Genomic DNA, 19776 nt, shown 5'->3' with positions numbered 1-19776 from the left:
CTATGCATAAATCTTGGAATTATGTTCTGTTGCTTATATCTCTTCAAATTTTCTCTGGTTTCTTTTGCTAACCCATAACTCTATGGACAAGTGCATCTGCTTTGATAGGGGAAATCTTAGAAATCAGTCATCTATATGTCTACTATGTGATTTAACTTACTAGGGTGGTCTGGAAACTTTAGGCTCATACACTTATCACTTTAGTTATAATCTAACTTAGACATGGAAGGGAATGAGGATTGAATATAGGAAAGACTGGATCATTTCTTACTGAGGTTTTCATTTTTGTAAAAGTTTTCTTTTGTGAGTTACGCTTAATGAATACAGATTTTAATTGTTAGAGCACTATATGTATTATTTATTATTTTACTAGAAAACAATAAGGGTAACAAAGGAAAAATTATGGTCTTTTTCTTTTCTAATAACAGACAGATGTAAAAGAAAAACAGAAAAAACTTGTTGAACAATTAACTGGATTAATAAGCAGCTCACCTGGACCACCTACTCGAAAATTGTTAGCTAAAAACCTTGCAGCCCTTTATAGCATTGGGGATACTTACACAGTTTTTCAAACACTAGATAAATGTAATGACATTATCAGAAGTAAGGACGACACTGCAGCCTACTTACCAACAAAATTGTAAGTACACTTTTACAGGAACCCTGGCATTCTCTTTAGTTTTTTTTTTTTCCAGTAGTTTAGGGACTCCATATCATAAAGACCCCACCCATGTGGTGGAACCTGAACTATAGTACTGACAGGAAGTTCTAACTCAGTCTCAGGAGGGGGTTGAACTTCCTCATGCCTTTCACCACTAGTCTAAGGACACAGCTGGGAGACTGGTATGGTGTGAGCTGTGGTGTAAGGAGCATTTCAATCAATTCGGATGGAAATCTTGTCCTTGCCTCAGAGGGAAAGAGAAGAGTTATTGAGGGAAGGGGGCAGGAATGCGCAAAGTCCAGTCCACTTTAACTATTCAGCCAGCTAAAGAGGTGAGGTGATTGCGGAGTCCAGACCTGCCTGCGCGTTGAGCTGCTTTCACACTAGATGGACAAACTTAAGTAGCTGAGGCAGAGACCGCTTTGCTTACAAGTTTACTAGCAGCTAGGTTACGTTGATCCTAAAATGCTAAAGAGAAATACAAATTATTTTTTTAAAATCAGAAAGGTATAATGAATTGTATTTAAAATGGTTGTACCTTTATGTGTGCGTGTGTTCTATGTTGTGCATATGGAGGTCAGAGGACACTTGGTGGGAGGTGGTTCTCTCTACCGTGTGGGTCCTGGAAATAGAGCTCTACCCACTGAGCCATTTGTGTAAGTGAGCAGCAAGACTGTTTTTCCAGGGCAGCAGTGGCTTGTGTTGGAGCCTTCTATGAGAAGATGGGAAGGATGTTGGGCAGTGCATTTCCAGAAACAGTGAACAATCTGTTGAAATCTCTGAAAAGTGCAGAGGTGAGTTTTACAGCAAGAGTTTAGTGCCTTGCCCATTGCACGTTGAAGGTGTTTTGTCCTGTTGCTATGATCCTTGCTCTGTTGCTATGAAAGTAATTTCAGATGATCACATCTCCTTAATTTTGGGAGGGGGTACCATTGTTTTTTAAACAAGTAGGTTTACTTGTTAGTTTTTGCAGAATTCTGTTTTTCTGTCGACACTGCTTGTGTCGTAGCTAATATATCACTTTCACATGTTTGCCTCAATCCATTGCTGTACACTGTGCAGATGTTGCTAGCTCATAGCTGGCACACCTACAGGTTAAGTGTCACAGGGCCATGCTTCTCTCACAGGCTCTTCTTTCCTGCATTTGGTGATTGTCACAATGCTGGCTTTTCCCCGGGGTGGACTAGCCACTCCAGTGTGGCATCATCTTTATTTGTTTTCATCTGTAACTACCTTGTTTATAGTCAGATTCACAAGTAACAGGTTTTAAGACTCAACATTTATTTCTGAAGACGACAGAATTCAAAACTCACAATGGTATCAAGTGAATTCTTTTGTCCTGTCAGTTTCACTATAGTTTCTATGTCAACTTCAGATGAATGGTATGTAGAGTAAGCTCAAGACTCAGATATAATTCTTGGGGGGCACTTGGAACTAAATTTAGGGTGTAGCACACATTCATTCACTGAGCCATGCCCCCAGCGTGCAACCTCAGTTTTCTGTTCAGAAGAACTGACTTCTCAGATGATATTAATATTTATCCTTACATTTCAGAGCCTTCGTAGAATTCTTGATTCAGGGCTTCTCCGTAGTCTCTCTGTTTGGAGATAAGCTAGTTAGGTTGGAGAATTGTACCTCTGTATGTTCTTATTAATTGTGACATTGGTTTGACAACATGGTCCTAAAGCTTTGCTTTGTGGTCACGTGCAGTCTCAAGGGCGAAGTGAGATCTTAATGAGTCTGCAGAAAGTGCTGACTGGACTGGGCGGCGCAGCAGCTTCCTCTCACCGCGACATTTACAAGAATGCTCGATCCCTCCTGACCGACAGGTCGATGGCTGTCCGATGTGCAGTGGCCAAGGTTAGTACCCAGCCAGTGTGTAACATTGTCCCTTATGGCATTTGCTCTGAAATAGCTAATTTTCTCTTAAATTACGAGCTTTTTTGGTTTGTTTGCGCACGTTAGTTGCATTTTCTAGAATTATACAGATGGCAGCGTGTGGCACGGACTTCTGAGTGGATGTGTGGCTTCTTTCTTGAAGTACAGCTGTTTTGAGATTTATGTTCATGTGTCAGAAGCTCACACCTTCCTGTTGTGTAGTCCCGCGTGGTTGTGTGGATGTGTGGAAGTGTGGATGTGTGTCCAGTTCCACCTTTCTTCCTTCACGTAGCTTTGGCCGTTACCAAAAAAGCTCCTGTGAATACCGGTGTGCAGGGGTCTTGTGGGCCTGTTTTTATTGCGGTCAGTGCGTTTTATTTGGAATGGCTAAGATTTATGGTTACCTTTTAAAGAAACTACCTGTTTTCTAAGTACTTCTATGTTTTAGTTTTCTGCCTTTTTGCTTTTGTTAATGTAAGAGATTTCTATTGCTTCATATCTTCACCATTATTTGCTAATTACAGTTTTTGTCTTGACTAACAAATGGGATTTTCTCATGATTTAACCTTCATTTCTCTAACAACATGCTTCCTTAGACAAGGCCACACCTCCTAAGCCTCCCCAAACAGCTACCAATTAGAGACCAAGTTATACAGGTGCCTGAGCCCATGCAGGACATTCTCAGCCCGACAATGCGCCTTTGTATCTTGTTTGCCAAGATGTTTTTATTGAGAATATATACTGGATTTTTGTCAAGACTTTTTTGTCCAAGACAGGTTTTACTGTGTTGTAGCTCAGATCGTCCCCAAACGGACAATCTTTCTGCCTTAGCCTCCCAAGAGCTGTGACAACAGGTGTGTGTTGCTGACCCTGTTTCTTGTGTTATTTCTGTTGTTGCTAGTTATTAAATGCATTACTTTGAGGTAATTGCAAGATAGTCTCATATTCAACTATAAGAAAATATAGAGAGAGCCTTATGTCTTTTGCTAGAAAGAGTCCTTTGGTAGTGGCAGTACCTTGCACAGTGTAGGACAGTGGCAAGGTGGACATTGATATTGATGTAATCCAATTTCCCCAGTTTTAGTTGTATTTACTCTCTTAACATCTATGGAAATAATCATAAAATTTTTCTTTTTTAGTTTTCTAATGTGGATTACATTAATTAGTTCTAGAATTTTAACTATTTATATTATGTTTTCTCATTAAAGAACAATGTCCTTCCATTGCCTGGTACGCAGTTTTGAAAACTGTTCACGTGTTTTGCCCAGTTCTTTGGGTATTTCAGGAGAGTATCAGTGTGGTTGTGTTACTCCATGTGTGGAATAGAAGTCCTAGAATGTAATTTACTTTTTGCCTTGTATTTAATCCTAGTGCCTTCTGGAACTACAGAATGAAGCTGTGTTCATGTGGACTGCCGAACTAGAAAATGTAGCTACCCTCTGCTTTAAGGCTCTGGAAAACTCAAATTATGGGGTACGAGTCGCAGTATCTAAGCTACTAGGAACAGTCATGGCTACAGCATTGATGCCGAAACAGGCAACAGGTATTGTCGTTGGCTAACCCTGCATTAAACTATTGTAGGTATGCGAGGGTTTAGAAAATGCTTTCTCCTAAATTAGTTATTACGCATGGAGGCCACTTTAAAGGCACTTAAATTGTTAGCTTCCCTTTTCATCAAACAAAAGAACCTAAATGACACTCCTGATACTTTTCTTTTTTGTGATAATGGTATACACGTTAACACTGATCATATTATTGGCATACTTATGAAATGGTTTGTGTAATGCTTATAGGAGTCTGGCATCTTATGTGCTGCTTTCCTTCAGTTTCTGGTATGTAGACCTCCATTTATGCCACAGTGCTAACCTTCAGTCTCATTTGAACATTACTAGTCAGTATCGGGGGCAGCACTAATTGTATAGTGCCTTTGTTTTTGATTCCCTGTTCCACAGACATTTCAGGGATGATTGTGACCAGGCCACATAACAGTGGGAAGAAATAATGTAGCAGGCGCTGACTATCTTGAGCTCTGCTGCTCTCACCTTACCCGAACTCTACAGGGTAGAAAATAATTAGATGTGAGAGGGTTATAGGTTTATGTCCCAGCCCTCACCGTTATTAGCTGTTTGAGATTCAGTTTAGTGATATGCTTTTCATTGTATGATGCTGGTGAGGTAATGTTTTTATGTGCCATGTAAAAACTCTACTGTATAATTTATTTAACTCTCAAAAAAGCCCCATGAACTGTAAGTATCATTGTTATTATCATTTAGAAATGAGGAATTTTCTCACTCATAAATTTATATTTTTTAATTTATAACGAGGCTTATAGAGATTATGTAATGTGTGTTCTAAAAAAGTGTTCTGTTGTGTAGGTATGAAACTAAAGCCGACACATCAGTTCCACATCCTGTATACGTAAACACAGGCTCTGCCTCGCCACAGAGCTTTTAGGGATCATCTTTACTTCTGTATGTGAAAGATTCTGTCACCTGCAACTCCATACTTGGAGTTTAACACACTGGTAACTGCAGGTTTTTGTGGGGGCTGAAGAGATAGCTCAGTAGTTAAGAGTACTTGCTACTCTTCCCAAGGACCTGATTTCTTACCCCAGCACAGATACTGGGCAGCTCACAACCAACCATCTAACTCTAGTGCCAGGGAGTCGATGCCTTCCTTTGTCCTCTGCACATAGGGCCTATAGACAGGAAGAAACATGCACTTAGACATAAGTAAAACTTTAAATGAAATCTTTAGAAAAAAAGAAAAGAAAAGGTTCTTTGTGTCGTCAGTTGGGGTAAGAGCTGTCAGCATGTCTGCAGTGGTGTCTGGTGTTCTTCTGTGCTGCGCAGGCATAACCCCCATCATGCCACTGTTTGCATCGAGTGGTTACATCCTAGCTCCTTTCAGGTAGCTTTTTTTGCTTCAAAAATTAATCAAGCTTTTGCTGATAAGACACTGACCTTTTCCTTATAATAGTACTCTTAAAATCATTCCTAGGACATTTAAGCTAGAATATTGGAAAGATTAGTCTTCCGTGCTGCGTAAATTCATTTGCTCTTAACCTTACTTTCCTTCCTTAAAGTCATGCGGCAAAATGTGAAGCGAGCAACCTTCGATGAAGTCTTAGAACTCATGGCCACGGGATTTCTGCGCGGAGGGTCGGGTTTCCTAAAGAGTGGCGGAGAAATGTTGAAAGTTGGAGGGTCTGTTAATCGGGAAGTGAGAGTTGGTGTGACACAGGTTTGTAATGCACATGCGTGAGTGGGCTCTGTCTGGATCATTGCATGAGAGACTGTCGTAAGAGCAAATCGGAACATTTTAACAGCCTGCTTTCTTTGAAACATTTTTAACCAATGAATGGATTAAATCCAGATTGCAAATCTCATCGCATACTTATAAGTAATGGTAGATTCTCCTTTTTTCTTATGTCTCTTTTGGGGGGGGGGAATACTGTGAACTGATATTAGGGCCTTATACATACTAGGCAAGCAAATACCCTACCACTGAGCTATATCCTGGTCTGAGAGTTAAATTCTTGATGTATAAATGTCTATTTTTACTATATGTACATAAATATCTAAAAAATATTCTCAAATTTTATTTCACAACAAATAAGTTATAAAGTAGGCTTTGCCTAGCATGGTAGTGTAGGCCACAGGCTGAGACAGGGGGATCTTTAGTTCAAAGCCAGCCTAAGTCCCATCATGGAGACTTTACTCAAAAAAACATAAACATGAAATAATAAAAGTGAAACTAGATACAATATAATCCTTTAAAAAATAATAAAGTAAGACAGTTTTGTTTAGAACTAAATTTAGACATTACTAGTTTAGACATTTAGACTAACTTAGATTCCATAGACCTTGTGATTTGATTGATTTATGCCTCTTATTGGATTTGTCAGTGACTAATCTGTAATGAATTATAAAATCAAATATGACTTGGATTTATAATTTCAAAATAATAACTAATATTTACAGATCTGATACCATCTAGTAAGTTTGCATGGCTCATGGTCTTAGTCAGTGTCACCATGAAGGTATCTTGTCCCTGACACAAAATGTACAGTGGAAGCCATCTGCTTATCTCAGGAACTCTGGCAAGAATGCTGCAGCTCTTAGTATCTATTTGCAATGGTAACTTCCATTCCATAAGTTGTTACTTTGCTGATCCTGACTGAGTTTAGCTCTGCTGTCCACCTTAGCCCGGTCTCTTTACTTCTTCATGAGTGGCTTGTCCTCGAGACTCTTACGGTGTTTTGACTTTGATTTTTAGATAGAGTCTTTCACTCTGTTGCCCAGGCTGCCCTTGGACTTGAGGTGATTGCCCTGAAGGCTGAGATCGCAGGCACGCAATACAATGCCTGGCTCTTTTCAATAATTTTGTATTCAAGCCAGGCATAATAGCACGTGCCTTTAATCCTAGTAGAGGCAGGCAGTTCTTTGTGAGTTCAAGCCTGGCCTACATAGTGAGTTCCAGGCCAGCAAAGGTTCCATGAGACTCTGATTGCAAATGAACAAAAACAAACGAAAAGAATTGTCTCATTCAAACATTCTACCAGTAATTCCTTTGGTAGAAGTCGTAAAAAGATGTGAAGTTCATCTCTGCTGTTTAATCTCAGGTCTAACTTGTTGTGTTTGCTTCCATCGCTGTTTGGCTGTCGTTTTCTGTGCTGCTTTCCGTCCACCCAGAGGTACCTAAAGCTGTGTCTTAATGTGTTTCCTAGGCCTATGTTGTCTTTGTGACAACTCTGGGTGGCCAGTGGCTGGAGCGTAGCTTTGCCACATTCTTGTCCCACGTACTTGATCTGGTTTCCCATCCTCGAGCAACACAAACACACGTGGACGCTGTGTACTCCAGGCGATGTGTGTCCTTCATGCTGAGAGCTACCGTGGGCAGTCTGTTAGGTGAGAAAGCCCAGATAGCAGCTGCCAAGGAGATCTGCCAGGCAATCGGAAAGCAGATGAAAGCTGTGGGTAAGTGAGACCTGGTGTCGTAACACGCGCTGCTGCTGACCCTAGACATTTAATTTAGTTCTCCCTATCTTCTTTCCCTCCCGCCTCTCTTCCTCCCTTCCTTTCTGTTTCGGGTTGGGGGAGGGGGGTCTCACTGTGTCCCAGGCTAGCTTCAAACTTGTAATTTTCCTCTCATGTGTATCATGTGCATGCCTGGTGCCTGTGGTGGTCAGGAGAGGGGCTTCAGAAACCTCTACTTCTGAGTCACAGATGCCTGTGAACCATCATGTGTGTGCTGGCACAGACCCAGAGGGCAGCCAGTGCTCTTGGCCTCTGAGCCATTGTTCCAACTCCTTATGTCAGTTTTACTGAGTGATTTTTAAAAAATATTAAAGCAGCATATAATTGCATTGAAACAAAGCTTTAAAACTGAGCGGCACGTGGGTAAGGTTTGGGTTTGGGTTTTTTCTAGTGCCTGTGCTGCTTTTAAGTCTCCCAGAATGCACTGGTGTATTTTTATTTTTGTGGGATAATCTGATGAAATTTTCCTGCTTGAAGCCTCTTATTATGTAAATATATATTTTTTCCTGTTTTTCTTTCTCTTTTCTAATAGGCCTAATATGAAGACGTAGAAAGTAATAGTTACAGATAACTATAACCGCTTATAGGACACATTGCGAAAAGTCAATAATTCATAATTTAAAGAAATAATATTTTAGATAAAATTGTATTTGACCCATAAACTTGTTTTTATTTGGAGATCTAATGTGACATTTTAGTGCTTATTACAACATGTCATGTTCAGATCAGGGTATTTGGTTTGTTCACCACATCAAAAGCGAACCACCTCTGCTGGAAACACTCAATATCCCCTCTCTTAGCTGTTTCCCTGTGGAGACGTGACTGCATCTACGTAGTTATGTTCCTGGGCTATAGGACATTCAGACTGGAACTTTATCCTCACCTGAAGCCCAGGAAAGAAACCCTGGTCAGAAAGGAGCTCTTCCCCATCTCTGTGTATCACTAAGTATCTGAGCCATGAGAGCAGCAGCAAGCTCTAAATGAACCCCACGAAGCTCCTGCCTTTGCAGATTATACTGCACTCAGGACCAGAGTCAGGCAAGGTACAAGCTGTGTGACAGTTTAGGTTTAGCACCATTAGAAGTAGGCACTAATTTCTAATGAGGCAAATTATATTGCCCAAAAGAGGTCTTTAAAAATAAGGATATACCATATATAGAAATAATCACTTAATTGTCTTATAGCATGAACAAAATAAATTTTCAGTTTGGCTTTTTTTGCATTTTAATTAATAGCTTACTTAAAGTTTTTCAGTGCATAGGGTAGATGAAAGCTATCAATGAAAGGGTGTTTGGATTAATGAGGTCTTTCTTAGATATAGCTAAGGAGTAATCTATCCTATATTCACAACTGGAGGAAGACTCGCATGCTGCTTCAAGTATCTCAGTGTCAGCAGCATTGTGTTAAGTGGCAGGCATAAACTAGCACGCTGGCTGCAGTAGCTCAAAGTGGAGTTCATGGCTTGCCAGTCCAGAAATTCCCACAAAGAAAGAGGGATTAGTTATGACTATCATTTTGTACTGTATATCTTTATTATCAGTTCATGGTGATAATTAGTTTTGTCGGCAGTGGTGGCGCACGCCTTTAATCCCAGCACTTGGGAGGCAGAGGCAGGCAGATCTCTGAGTTTGAGGACAGCGTGGTCTACAAAGTGAGTTCCAGGACAGCCAGGGCTACACAGAGAAACCCTGTCTCAAAAAGAAAAAAAAAAACTGGAAAAAAAAGAAATATTAGTTTTATGGCTGTAATTTAGCTATTTGACCTTAAAAAAATAATCCTAATTACTGGATTAAGTGCCATGATTATATCAGGGATTTATGGACCATGAGGTATTCTCAATTAGCAGTGGTTTGTCAAGGCATATTTAGTTGTCTCACATTTTAATTCTTGTGGCTATTAAAGGTTTGGGGAAGAGACATGAGAATAAGAGGGAGCGGGGAGGGGTGTCCCCGTCAATCCTACGCCCCTGTCCTTGCGAATCCACTCTCTGGTCAGTGATTTGGCAGTGATGCCGCCAGTCTATTGGAGCACTTGAAGCAGGAGTAGTAATAATAATTAACAACTAACATGCTACTTGTTAGGCATGTCCTGAAACGGGATGTGTATATGCATTGTTGACCAGTTAGTCAGCACAGGCGCCTTTGAGACCGATGAGGAAGACTCTGCTATAGCAGAGTCGAGTAGCGCGCCCATCACAGAACTTATATGAAGTTGCTATTAGAGCCCAAATCTTGTACCCCCAAGTCTGCCTTTGTTGCTGGCTTGTTTGTTTGTGTTTATTTTCTGTGGTATTAGGGATTGAACCCAGGACTCTGGGTTCAAGCATACAAGGCAAGCTCTTTGACACTGAAGTATATCCATGTTTCTGAGCCTACTTTTGTAAAACATCAGGGATTCCTGCTCCTCCTTATTTATATATGCATCTTCCGTGTGTGTGTGTGTGTGCGCACACACACACACACACACACACACACACAATATGTATCCTAGCATTGCTGTGACTCTGTTCAACAGCGTTTTAATGTCCATCCAGGGCTGGCAGGGTAGCTCAGCAGTTAAAGGCACTTGCCACGAAGCTTCATGACCTGAGTTCAGTTCCTAGGAAAATGTGGAAGGAGAGAACTAACTCCAGCAAGCTGCTCTGAGACTTCCACGTGCAAACTGTGCACACACATACCTCTTTCCCTAAAAAGTTTAAAGCCAACTCAGTTTAGTTCCTAGTTATTTAATCTGCCACTAAGCAATAAACTGCATAGTTTTCAGCATGCAGGCATCAAATGGTATGAAAGAGAATACAGACCACGTAAAGCCAAGCAAGTAGCACGATTTGTTTCACCCATCAAATGCCTGGTCTTGTGTTTTCAGAAGCAGTAGTGAATGATACGAGCAGTGAAAACAAATCGGGGACAGCAGACATTGCAGCCAGCCAGCACGTCATGGTCTGTGCCCTGCAGGAGCTTGGGAGCCTGGTGCAGAGCCTGAATGCCACCGCCTCTCCTCTTATTCAGGAAGCGTCCATAGGTACAGCATCCTCTCATTACCATGACTAGCAGATCTTTGGGCTTTATTGAAATTAATCTTCACAGTGATCGGAATAAAATACTGAAAGTTTTGAGAGAGTTCAGCTGTGAAAATTGATTCTAATTGACGAAAATTTGTTGAAGACTTTAATATAATTAATTTTATAGCAACTCTTTTACATTTTGAAAGAGGTTCTTTGTAGCTCTAATTGGCATAGAACTCACTGTATAGATGATCATCTTAAAAGCAGAAATCTGCTTGTCTCTGCCTTCCATGCGCTGAGATTATAGGCGTGAGCCAATGCTCCCAACTTCAACTTTTATATATTGCTAGATGCAATTGAATTATGTTGTATTACGCTACAGTACATTATAGTCTTCATGCCATGTGTTCCTTTAAAGTACTTCACTACTTATGAACCACATATATGCTTGTTGGCAAAGCTGGGGAACTGAAATTATGAGGCTTGTTATTTGAATTATTAAATTATACTGACATTGTTTTTGTTTGGTAAGGAGTAAGGTTTTGAGGTTTTCTTTCTAGGACTTTTGGAGATTGTGACGTCAGTGCTTCTTCACCCAAGCATGGCTGCTCGGCTTGCTGCTGCCTGGTGTCTGCGTTGTGTAGCTGTGGCGCTGCCCTTCCAGTTGACACCATTTCTGGATAGGTGTGCAGAACGGCTCAACAACCTCAAGACATCCCCAGAAGCTGTTAGTGGATACAGTTTTGCAATGGCCGCCTTGTTGGGTGGAGTGCATCAGTGTCCTTTGGGCATTCCTCATGCCAAAGGAAAGGTAGGACTGATGTCAGCACACTCGCAGGCTCGCAGGCTCGCAGGCTCGCAGGCGGGCTTTGTCCTCACTACAGTACTGCTGCCTTTACTGCTGAGCCAGGCAATCAGAGGACAGTCGGAAGTATAAACTACAGTTCACAGACCCTCGCTAATACTGGATAGTTATAGTTATAGTTATAGATAGTAATAGTCTTTCTAGGGATAGTAGGGATGTTTTCTGGGTATAGTATCACGTTACAGTTTCTGTAATGATCACTTAAAGCTCAGAACCTTTATTTCTGTTTTTTTAAGTGTGTATCTGAGTGTTGCTATGTTGCCCAGTGGGCTTGAGCTCCACTGTTTAAGCAGCCCTCTTGTCTCTGCCTCTTGAGTAATATGGCTATAGGTAGGTGCCATTGTACCTGGTGTTCTGTCAGTTTTTAAAAATAAAAAATCACATTGCTATGTCTAAAAGTGGCAGGGAATATTTTATTGTCATATTTAGTATTTGACAATAGTTAGAAGTTAAATTGTTCTTAATAAGTCATTACTCCTTCCCTTCATTTTCTTTCTAGTGTATATATTAGGTAACATATATACTATATAGTATAACACACACACACACACACACACACACACACACACACACACACACACAATCATATATACCATAGTGTAAAACACTATCCTGCTCTCTAGGAGTCTTAAGTTTGTGTAGAAACCCTGTCTGCAGCTTAGCTTGGCTGGGTACGTGCTTCAGTTCTAAGGTGTGCTTTCCTCTGGCGTATTAGGCGCCATCCACCTGCTGCTTGAGGATCTGAGACTTTCATCATCTTTGTACTTTGATTGTGTTTCATCCTTGGAGTGCTCTGTCTCCATGTTTCTCACATCATTCCACATTTGTCTAGTGGTTCCAAGGGGCTGCCTGGTACTCAGAATAAAATAGAATCTTCTGTCGGATTGACAAATAATTAGAACTCATAATTTGTGGTCTGCCTCTCCATTCTGAATTCCCCCTGTTGTGCTCAGATTAACTCTCCTGGTTTTTCTCATGCCCTTTAGCTTTCTGGCCTTCTTTACAGTAACATTTCTTATTCACACTGTCAAACTTCAACCCGTTTGCTTTCAGGCCCAGGATCAATCTCCTTCCTGAATTCTTGTTCAAAGCCACTTGGTCTATGCTAGCTTTTTCTTTGCTGACCATCACTACTCTACCCTGTTTTACCATTTAATCGTATGCTATGTTCTCCTTCATTTTCCCTGAATCTTCTCCATCCAGGCTCTGGGTTCTGTAAGAGTAGCTTAAAGGCAGATGCATCATAGGCCTTCAAGATGTGGATGGTGGTACCAATAAGTACTATATTTAATAAGTGGTTACCTAGGCAAGCACCAGTTTTAGTCCCGTAGTAATGTGCTTGATCCTGGCAAAGAAGTTAACACTGCTGTTTTACCAAGGAGGGAACTAAGGCAGGAGGTTAAGTTGGCATTGTTAGAAAGTCAGTCTATGGTGCAGTTAGGATGCAGCCTGGGCAGTGCGGCTCTGGAGATTATTCTAGCCACCACACTCTGGTCTCCTAGGTGTCAGCTGTGACGGGAACAGAGTAGCTTTCTATTCGGCTGGTAACAAGAGCTGTCATTCTTAATAACGTATACAAGCTATCTGTTTCATTATTGCTTTTCATCAGCTTCTCTAAATTAAAATCCAGTTTAAAACTTGCCTTGCAGATGGTGGTCAGCATTGCTGAAGATCTGCTACGAACTGCTGCCCAAAACAGCAGGCTGTCCCTGCAGCGCACCCAGGCTGGCTGGCTTCTTCTGGGAGCCCTCATGACTTTAGGTATAGTATAAGCATTCTGGCTGACTCCATACCTGTCAGTGTACTATAGAGCAGATTTAGCTATTATCTTTTATTTGGGAGTGAGTATCTCATTTTAGTAATTAATTTTTTAGTTCAAACTTTTCTCTAGTTTCACCTTTCTCAAAAGAACAGCTAATGAATGAGCTTGGAGTTATAGAAAGAGTGAGGCTGTGGGGAGGAAATGTGACTGCCTGAGTGGAATCAGGGTTTTGATAGTGGCAGAGTCCTGTTTCTGCACTCCTGTTGGTGCTCTGGGGAGAGGTCCTTATGTGCTTCGCTCTCCTGAATGCTGTGATGAATCATGGATACAAAGTTTAGCATTATGTATAGGACAGAAGTGCGGATTGCAGTGACGACTATAGACACTTGTCAGTGTACCTGCTCCCACAAAGTGTGTGTACATGCTAAGATGTTGTTCACTCTTTTGAAGTCTGTCTATTGGGCATTATATTGACCTGTTTTCTATAGAAAACAAAGTAATAACTTTTTCCAGAAGTTTATGGTTTATGGTATTTTATTGTTATTATTTAAATGAATTTCTTAGGAATGTAAATACTGTGTTTCTCCATGTAACTAACCACATACTGCCCCCAAATGCAGGAGCATGTATGCATAAGAGCAAGTATATATGTTCTTATTCATATGTGTTTATGGAAAAATTCTCACTAAACATTATTATGGATAATATAGAATACATTATCCTGAATGTATTCAGGAAAATTTTAATAACACCTTGTATGCATGGTTACTAAAAATACCAATACTTTAGAATAACTTTTTTTGTGTCTTATTACTCACTTAGTTTATGCACTGGGAAAAAAATCTGAAAGCAAAGTAAATTTTAAGTGTAGAAATAGAGTGACATGGTGGAGGGCTTGGAGAGGGCGTGTTAGAGACCTTGTCCTTCTCTGCCCTCCTTGGTCTGCTTTTTTGGTGTGTTTAATTTATTGAAACAGGATCTCATGGTGTCCTGGCTGGCCTCAGGCTCTTCTGTAGTTGAGCTCGCCTTGGACTCTGGGCCATCTACATCCCATGGACTCTACACCCATGTCCTGGGGTAACAGGCATGCATTGCCACGCCCACTGGGCCTCACTTTGTTTGAGATTTGTTTTGTATATGTTATAACTGCATTTTAGTATTCTTCCTTGTCTCGCCTAGGACCGTCTGTTGTTCGTTACCATCTACCCAAGATGTTGCTGCTGTGGCGGAACGTGTTCCCTCGCTCTTTAAAGGAACTGGAGGCTGAGAAGGCCCGGGGGGATTCATTCACCTGGCAGGTCACTCTGGAAGGTCGCGCTGGGGCTCTGTGTGGTAAGAACAGAAACATTGCATGTTCAGAAGTTCTTATACTGCTACTACTTAGTGATATTTTTCATTAAAATATGCATGGTAGAAAAAAAATCAGTTTTAGTTTTTATTTTAGTATCTGTTGTTAAGTATATGGACTCTCAGATTACAGAAGCTGTATAAATAACTCCAGTTTGCTACTATTAAGAAGTAAAAATGAACCCAAGACTCAGGAAGTTCAGTTACAGTGTTAGGGGGAGCTGGGCACCTTCATTTTCAGTGGTCACAGTTCTCATCTAGCGAAGATCCAACACAAACAGAGCCTCAGCTTGACAGAGATGACCCTTTGCATTATGAAAATCACTTCTTTGGGCTTGATTTCGCAGTGTGCAAGTGTTACTATTCAGACATCTGCATTTCAAAAAAGGTGGATGCCGTGGGGTGGGTTTGGGAGTCAGCAAGTTCCAGGCAAGCTCACCTTTTATTTCCTTTGGGAACTAGAATGTCCTCGGACCCATGCTCTGTTTTGGTTTTCCTAGCTTAAAAAAATGCTTCTTCCCCAGAGTTGGACGTTTCAGGTCAGGTGGCCAGGCAGGGCTGCCTTTGTGCTTCCTCGCAGCTGAGGCCATAGCTATTCTGCTAAAGTATGAGGGAAGAGAGTCCTTCTCTGTGGAGCATCTGTTCGCCCCAGTCCTGCCTTAACCTGCATCCTTTGTAGTCATCGCAATTCCTTTTCAAAATCTCTCTAACACAGCTTCCTCCTCCATTTCTGTTCTCCATTCTTTTTCTGATCTTTCTTTCTCTCTCTCTTTCTCTCTTTCCTTTCCTTTCCTTTCCTTTCCTTTCCTTTCCTTTCCTTTCCTTTCCTTTCCTTTCCTTTCCTTTCCTTTCCTTTCCTTTCCTTTCCTTTCCTTTCCTTTCCTTTCCTTTCCTTTCCTTTCCTTTCCTTTCCTTTCCTTTCCTTTCCTTTCCTTTCCTTTCCTTTCCTTTCCTTTCCTTTCCTTTCCTTTCTTTCTGTAGTTGTTCCTGTCTCTTAGTTTGACATGGCTTCACAGCCTTCTATTTTATAGTAATTGAAAACTGTAAATGTCTTTACTACTATCTAATGTTTAAAGTTTACTCAGGCTCACAAAGATTTTTCTAATCTTAAAAATATTTTCTCTAGCCATGAGGAGTTTTGTTGCACATTGTCCTGAGCTGCTAACAGAGGATGCAATTAGGAAATTAATGACTCCTATCGAATGTGCCATGACCATGATGTCGCAGTAAGTAAACAGTTTGGATGAAGCTAACGTCTTATTTGGGTGTGATTGTGGTGAGTGCATATGTGTGTGCATGTTCACATGTACATATGTGTAGAGGTCAGAAGAGGATGTAGGATGTCTTCCTCAGTCACGTTTTACTTTATATATTGAGGCAGGGACCCTCACTTGAACCCAAAGCTCACCATTGCTGTTAGTCTTGCTAGCCAGCTTGTTCTGGGGATCCTGTTTCTGCCTCTGAACGGAAACTCTTTGCATTTCAGATGGGGCAGTATGCCTACCCAGCATGTATGTGCATACTAAATGGTTCAGACTCTGATCTTCACAGACACCTTATTTTATATATTCAATAAAAATGTAGTTAGCATCTTTGTACTTCTCAATTCATATAGAAAGCATCTAAATTTGTAAAGTGAATTTAAAAGTTGTATCAATGGTGTCATTTAAAACACATTGAATTCTGAAGTGTTTCTGCTAGCTTTGTTATTACTGATCATAAAACAAACTGAAAATAGATTAGCCTGTCAGTATCCTTTGGAGGTTTATCAATGCATTCCTAAATGACCTTGTTAATTGTTAATGCATATTGCTTGTTCTAACGACTAACAGATCCAACTTGGCTTTTGATATTGTAGCATTCCATCCGTCATCAAGGCCCATGGAGCCCATCTGAAAGCTAGTGCCGCAATGGTCCGCTTAAGACTTTATGATATCTTGGCTTTATTACCTCCAAAAACTTATGAAGGTAAATAAAGTGTACAATATCTGATAGAGATTCTTCAGTGTGCCTCTTGGGTTCTTGGTAGTATTAGAGTTGTGACCAGGACTCCTCTTCGAAATTGTCTTGTGAGAGATAGCCACTATCTGACTTCTCTTTCTGTAAAGGCATTCATATTTATTGACTTCTACATCGTATTTTGGCACCTATCCCAAGCTCTTTACATATATTATGATGTTGCTGTGACTCTAGCCCGGCTTAAGGGATAAAACACCTGTTCTCTAGATCAAGAATCGCAGGTAAAGAGAGCATTTACCTACATGTTAGAGTTGGTAACTAACATGATTTGGATAAAAACACAACTGACTTGGACTTAGCGTCTATATTTAAATCACCATTCCCAGTTACTTTATATGCATTGTAATACTGCATATTTAGGTATCTATGAAGGAGAATAAGAATTTACTTGGCAGAAATAAAATACATAAAGTGATATCATCAAACCATTAATTTCTCTCTGATACAACTAAGCCTAAGAACTTTGATGGGTCCTGCTTCAGTGTTTGTATGTATATGACTATTAATAAATGATGATGTCATGTAACAGTTAATATTGTTAAAATAAAGGTTCTGTTCACTATTTGCATTTTTCTATTACTTTTAGTTTGTGCTCAAATTGTATCACCTCATAATAAAAGGGAAAATACTGTTATTGTATATTAAAACCAGTACATGCCAGGCCTAGTGGCACAGGCCTGTGATCTTAAGTACTTGCTGGGCTGAAACACTAAGGTCATAAGTTTCAGACCTGTTTGGTTACAGAGTGAGTTTAAGGTTAGCCTGTGTGGTATACTGTCCTTAAACTAAGAAGTGAGGAGCTGGGAGACCTAGCCTTGTGGGAGAGCATTTGCCTAACATCTGTGAAGCCCTAGGCTCCTCACAAGTGTATTTTGGGGCGGGGGGAAATCAGTATTAAAATAGTTAATATCATTTTAGGATCAGCATAGTATAGCATGCGCCTGTAGTCTCAGTTGCTTGTGGCTGAAGTAGGGGATCACTTGAGCTCGGGACTTGAAGGCCTGCTGGACAGTGTAGTGAGACCCTGTTTTGGTGGGAATGAGAGAGAGTGGGGAGGGACAGTGAGAGGAGAAAAGAAAAGGAAAAAAACAGTATGGATGTTTTACAAAGGTATGTGAAGTAAGTTTACTCCTGTTAAAACACAGTGCTGTTCTTTGTAGCCATGGAAATTATTTCAACCTGTTCTGCCGTTGTGTATTTTAGGGTCTTTCAATGCACTTCTTAGAGAGCTGGTGGCAGAGTTCACTCTGACTGACAACTCGGCCAACACAACTACCTCCCTCCTTCGCTCCCTCTGCCACTATGACGACAGCGTTCTCCTGGGCTCCTGGCTTCAAGAGACTGATCATAAATCCATTGAAGACCAGGTAGGGAAATGTACCAGGACACAAAAGCACCAGCACAATCCATTTCAGGAAAAGACAGCCTGTGCCACAGAAACTCTCACTTCACTTCTGCACACACATTCATAGCTTAGAGGTGGACCAGTGCTGAAAAGGCTAATGGTAGTAGTAGAACTTGGCAAAATGTATCATTTCAGTATCATTGTATTTAGATATTTGGCTGTGGCAATGACAAAACTCAGGTTTAACTGGCTTTTTTTTTTTTTGCTAGTGTTTTGTTTTATTAGGTTTGTAACAAGTTAGGAAGAAAGGAGGGTTAATAAATTGCCAAGTTAGAACCAAATAAATTATTTTAATTAAATAAAAAGAAAACCAGACTTAACTAGCCATGGTAGCACATGCCTTTAATACAAGTGCTGCAGAGGCACAGGCAGAGAGGCAGAGAGAGAGAGAGAGAGAGAGAGAGAGAGAGAGAGAGAGAGAGAGAGAGAGAGAGCGCGCACTACCTAAAAACCAATACAAAAAAAAAGTTAAATGCTGCTTTGAGTCATTTTTGTAAGTTCTGTTACAATGAAAACAATTTTGCTCTCCCATTAATGTGGGCAGTATAAAAATGCTTAAGAGAAACATGACTTCTTATGACTCAATAAGATGATTCTGATAATAACATTTATTTTTTAATGGCAAAACTGTATTTTCCTCTGCTTAAGAGCTGTCAGGTCTAATCACGTTTTCCTCTTCCGCTGCTTTATTCTTGGTGTCCAGGGCTTAGTGAGTGAGTTTCCTAAAGTAGATTGTGGATGATGCTTATTTCTTCTCTGACAGCTCCAGCCAAACAGTGCATCTGGCAGTGGGGCTCTGGAACACGACCCTTCTTCCATTTACCTACGGATACCTGCAGGTGAAGCCGTGCCGGGTCCGCTCCCTCTCGGAGTCTCAGTGATTGACGCATCTGTGGCTCTGTTCGGGGTTGTGTTTCCACATGTTTCCTATAAACACAGGTTAGTGAAACGTTAGCGGAGTAATTTTAGTCAATGTAAGTTATATTTAAGAGTAGATTTTTCCATTATGGCTAATTCCACAATAACAAAAGTTATAACTTAAGAAATGCTGTCATAAATGTAATGGCATAATTTATAGGTACATGATAAAATAAATTGGCTGTGAATTCCATGTAACTTGAAGGCCTTTTAAGACTTGGCTCTGTGCACTATCATCTACTACCTACTGTTTGTGGGCCATATCTTACTGAACAAAGTTTTCATTTTAATGGTTTATCAGTGTCTAAATTAAACTGCATCTCTAATTCAAGTTGTCTCCTTCATAATTCTATTCCTGAACAAGGACACGTGTGGGAAGTCGACTATTTAATTGTTCTGTGAGAAGTGCAAGTCTGGAACACAGAAACCAGCAGAGCTGCTTTTTCTTGTTGCATGAGGATTTTGGTCTGCTGTATTTTATGTCCACAGCCACCATTCCTAACTCTGCCAGCACTTTGTATATTTGAGATTCCCCAAAATGGAAAAAATGAATTAATGTCAGACTCTTTCAAATTACTTAACTTTTATAAAATATGACTTAAGGTAATATTGTTTAGATGCAAAAGATAATATATCTTTAAATGTGTAGGTTACTTGAAGAATTGCTTTTAGCTATTTGTTTTTTATATTTAAGCTTGATATCATTAAATACAATTGATTTCCACATAAATGTTAAACAACATTAAAGCTGAAAAAAACTGTATGTATTATATATACTCAATATCCTTGCTTTAAATAAGCACATTCAAATCCCAGACTTTGTGGTTTTTTAATTGGTCAGAGCTAAGCCTTTCTTGAAATGTCTCAAAGCTTCTGGT

General features: G+C 40.3%; 1 protein-coding gene across 1 annotated transcript in view; it reads left to right on the top strand.

The window, feature by feature from the left end:
* Window positions 1-19776, top strand: part of Heatr5b (HEAT repeat containing 5B) — an 82476-nt gene that overhangs the window by 3368 nt on the left and 59332 nt on the right. Inside the window, exons 3-16 of the mRNA NM_001081179.1 lie at window positions 429-640; window positions 1347-1455; window positions 2372-2521; window positions 3911-4082; window positions 5625-5782; window positions 7269-7518; window positions 10444-10599; window positions 11143-11393; window positions 13097-13208; window positions 14389-14541; window positions 15683-15782; window positions 16415-16524; window positions 17779-17942; window positions 18744-18919. Coding sequence (NP_001074648.1) covers window positions 429-640; window positions 1347-1455; window positions 2372-2521; window positions 3911-4082; window positions 5625-5782; window positions 7269-7518; window positions 10444-10599; window positions 11143-11393; window positions 13097-13208; window positions 14389-14541; window positions 15683-15782; window positions 16415-16524; window positions 17779-17942; window positions 18744-18919 — 2273 coding nt within the window. The remainder of the gene's footprint in view (window positions 1-428; window positions 641-1346; window positions 1456-2371; window positions 2522-3910; window positions 4083-5624; window positions 5783-7268; window positions 7519-10443; window positions 10600-11142; window positions 11394-13096; window positions 13209-14388; window positions 14542-15682; window positions 15783-16414; window positions 16525-17778; window positions 17943-18743; window positions 18920-19776) is intronic.

This window comes from Mus musculus, chromosome 17 (assembly GCF_000001635.26).
Source record: "Mus musculus strain C57BL/6J chromosome 17, GRCm38.p6 C57BL/6J".
In the NCBI taxonomy this organism is placed as follows: domain Eukaryota; kingdom Metazoa; phylum Chordata; class Mammalia; order Rodentia; family Muridae; genus Mus; species Mus musculus.
Note: the sequence above shows the minus strand (reverse complement) of the source record. Positions and strands in the feature narration are given on the sequence as shown.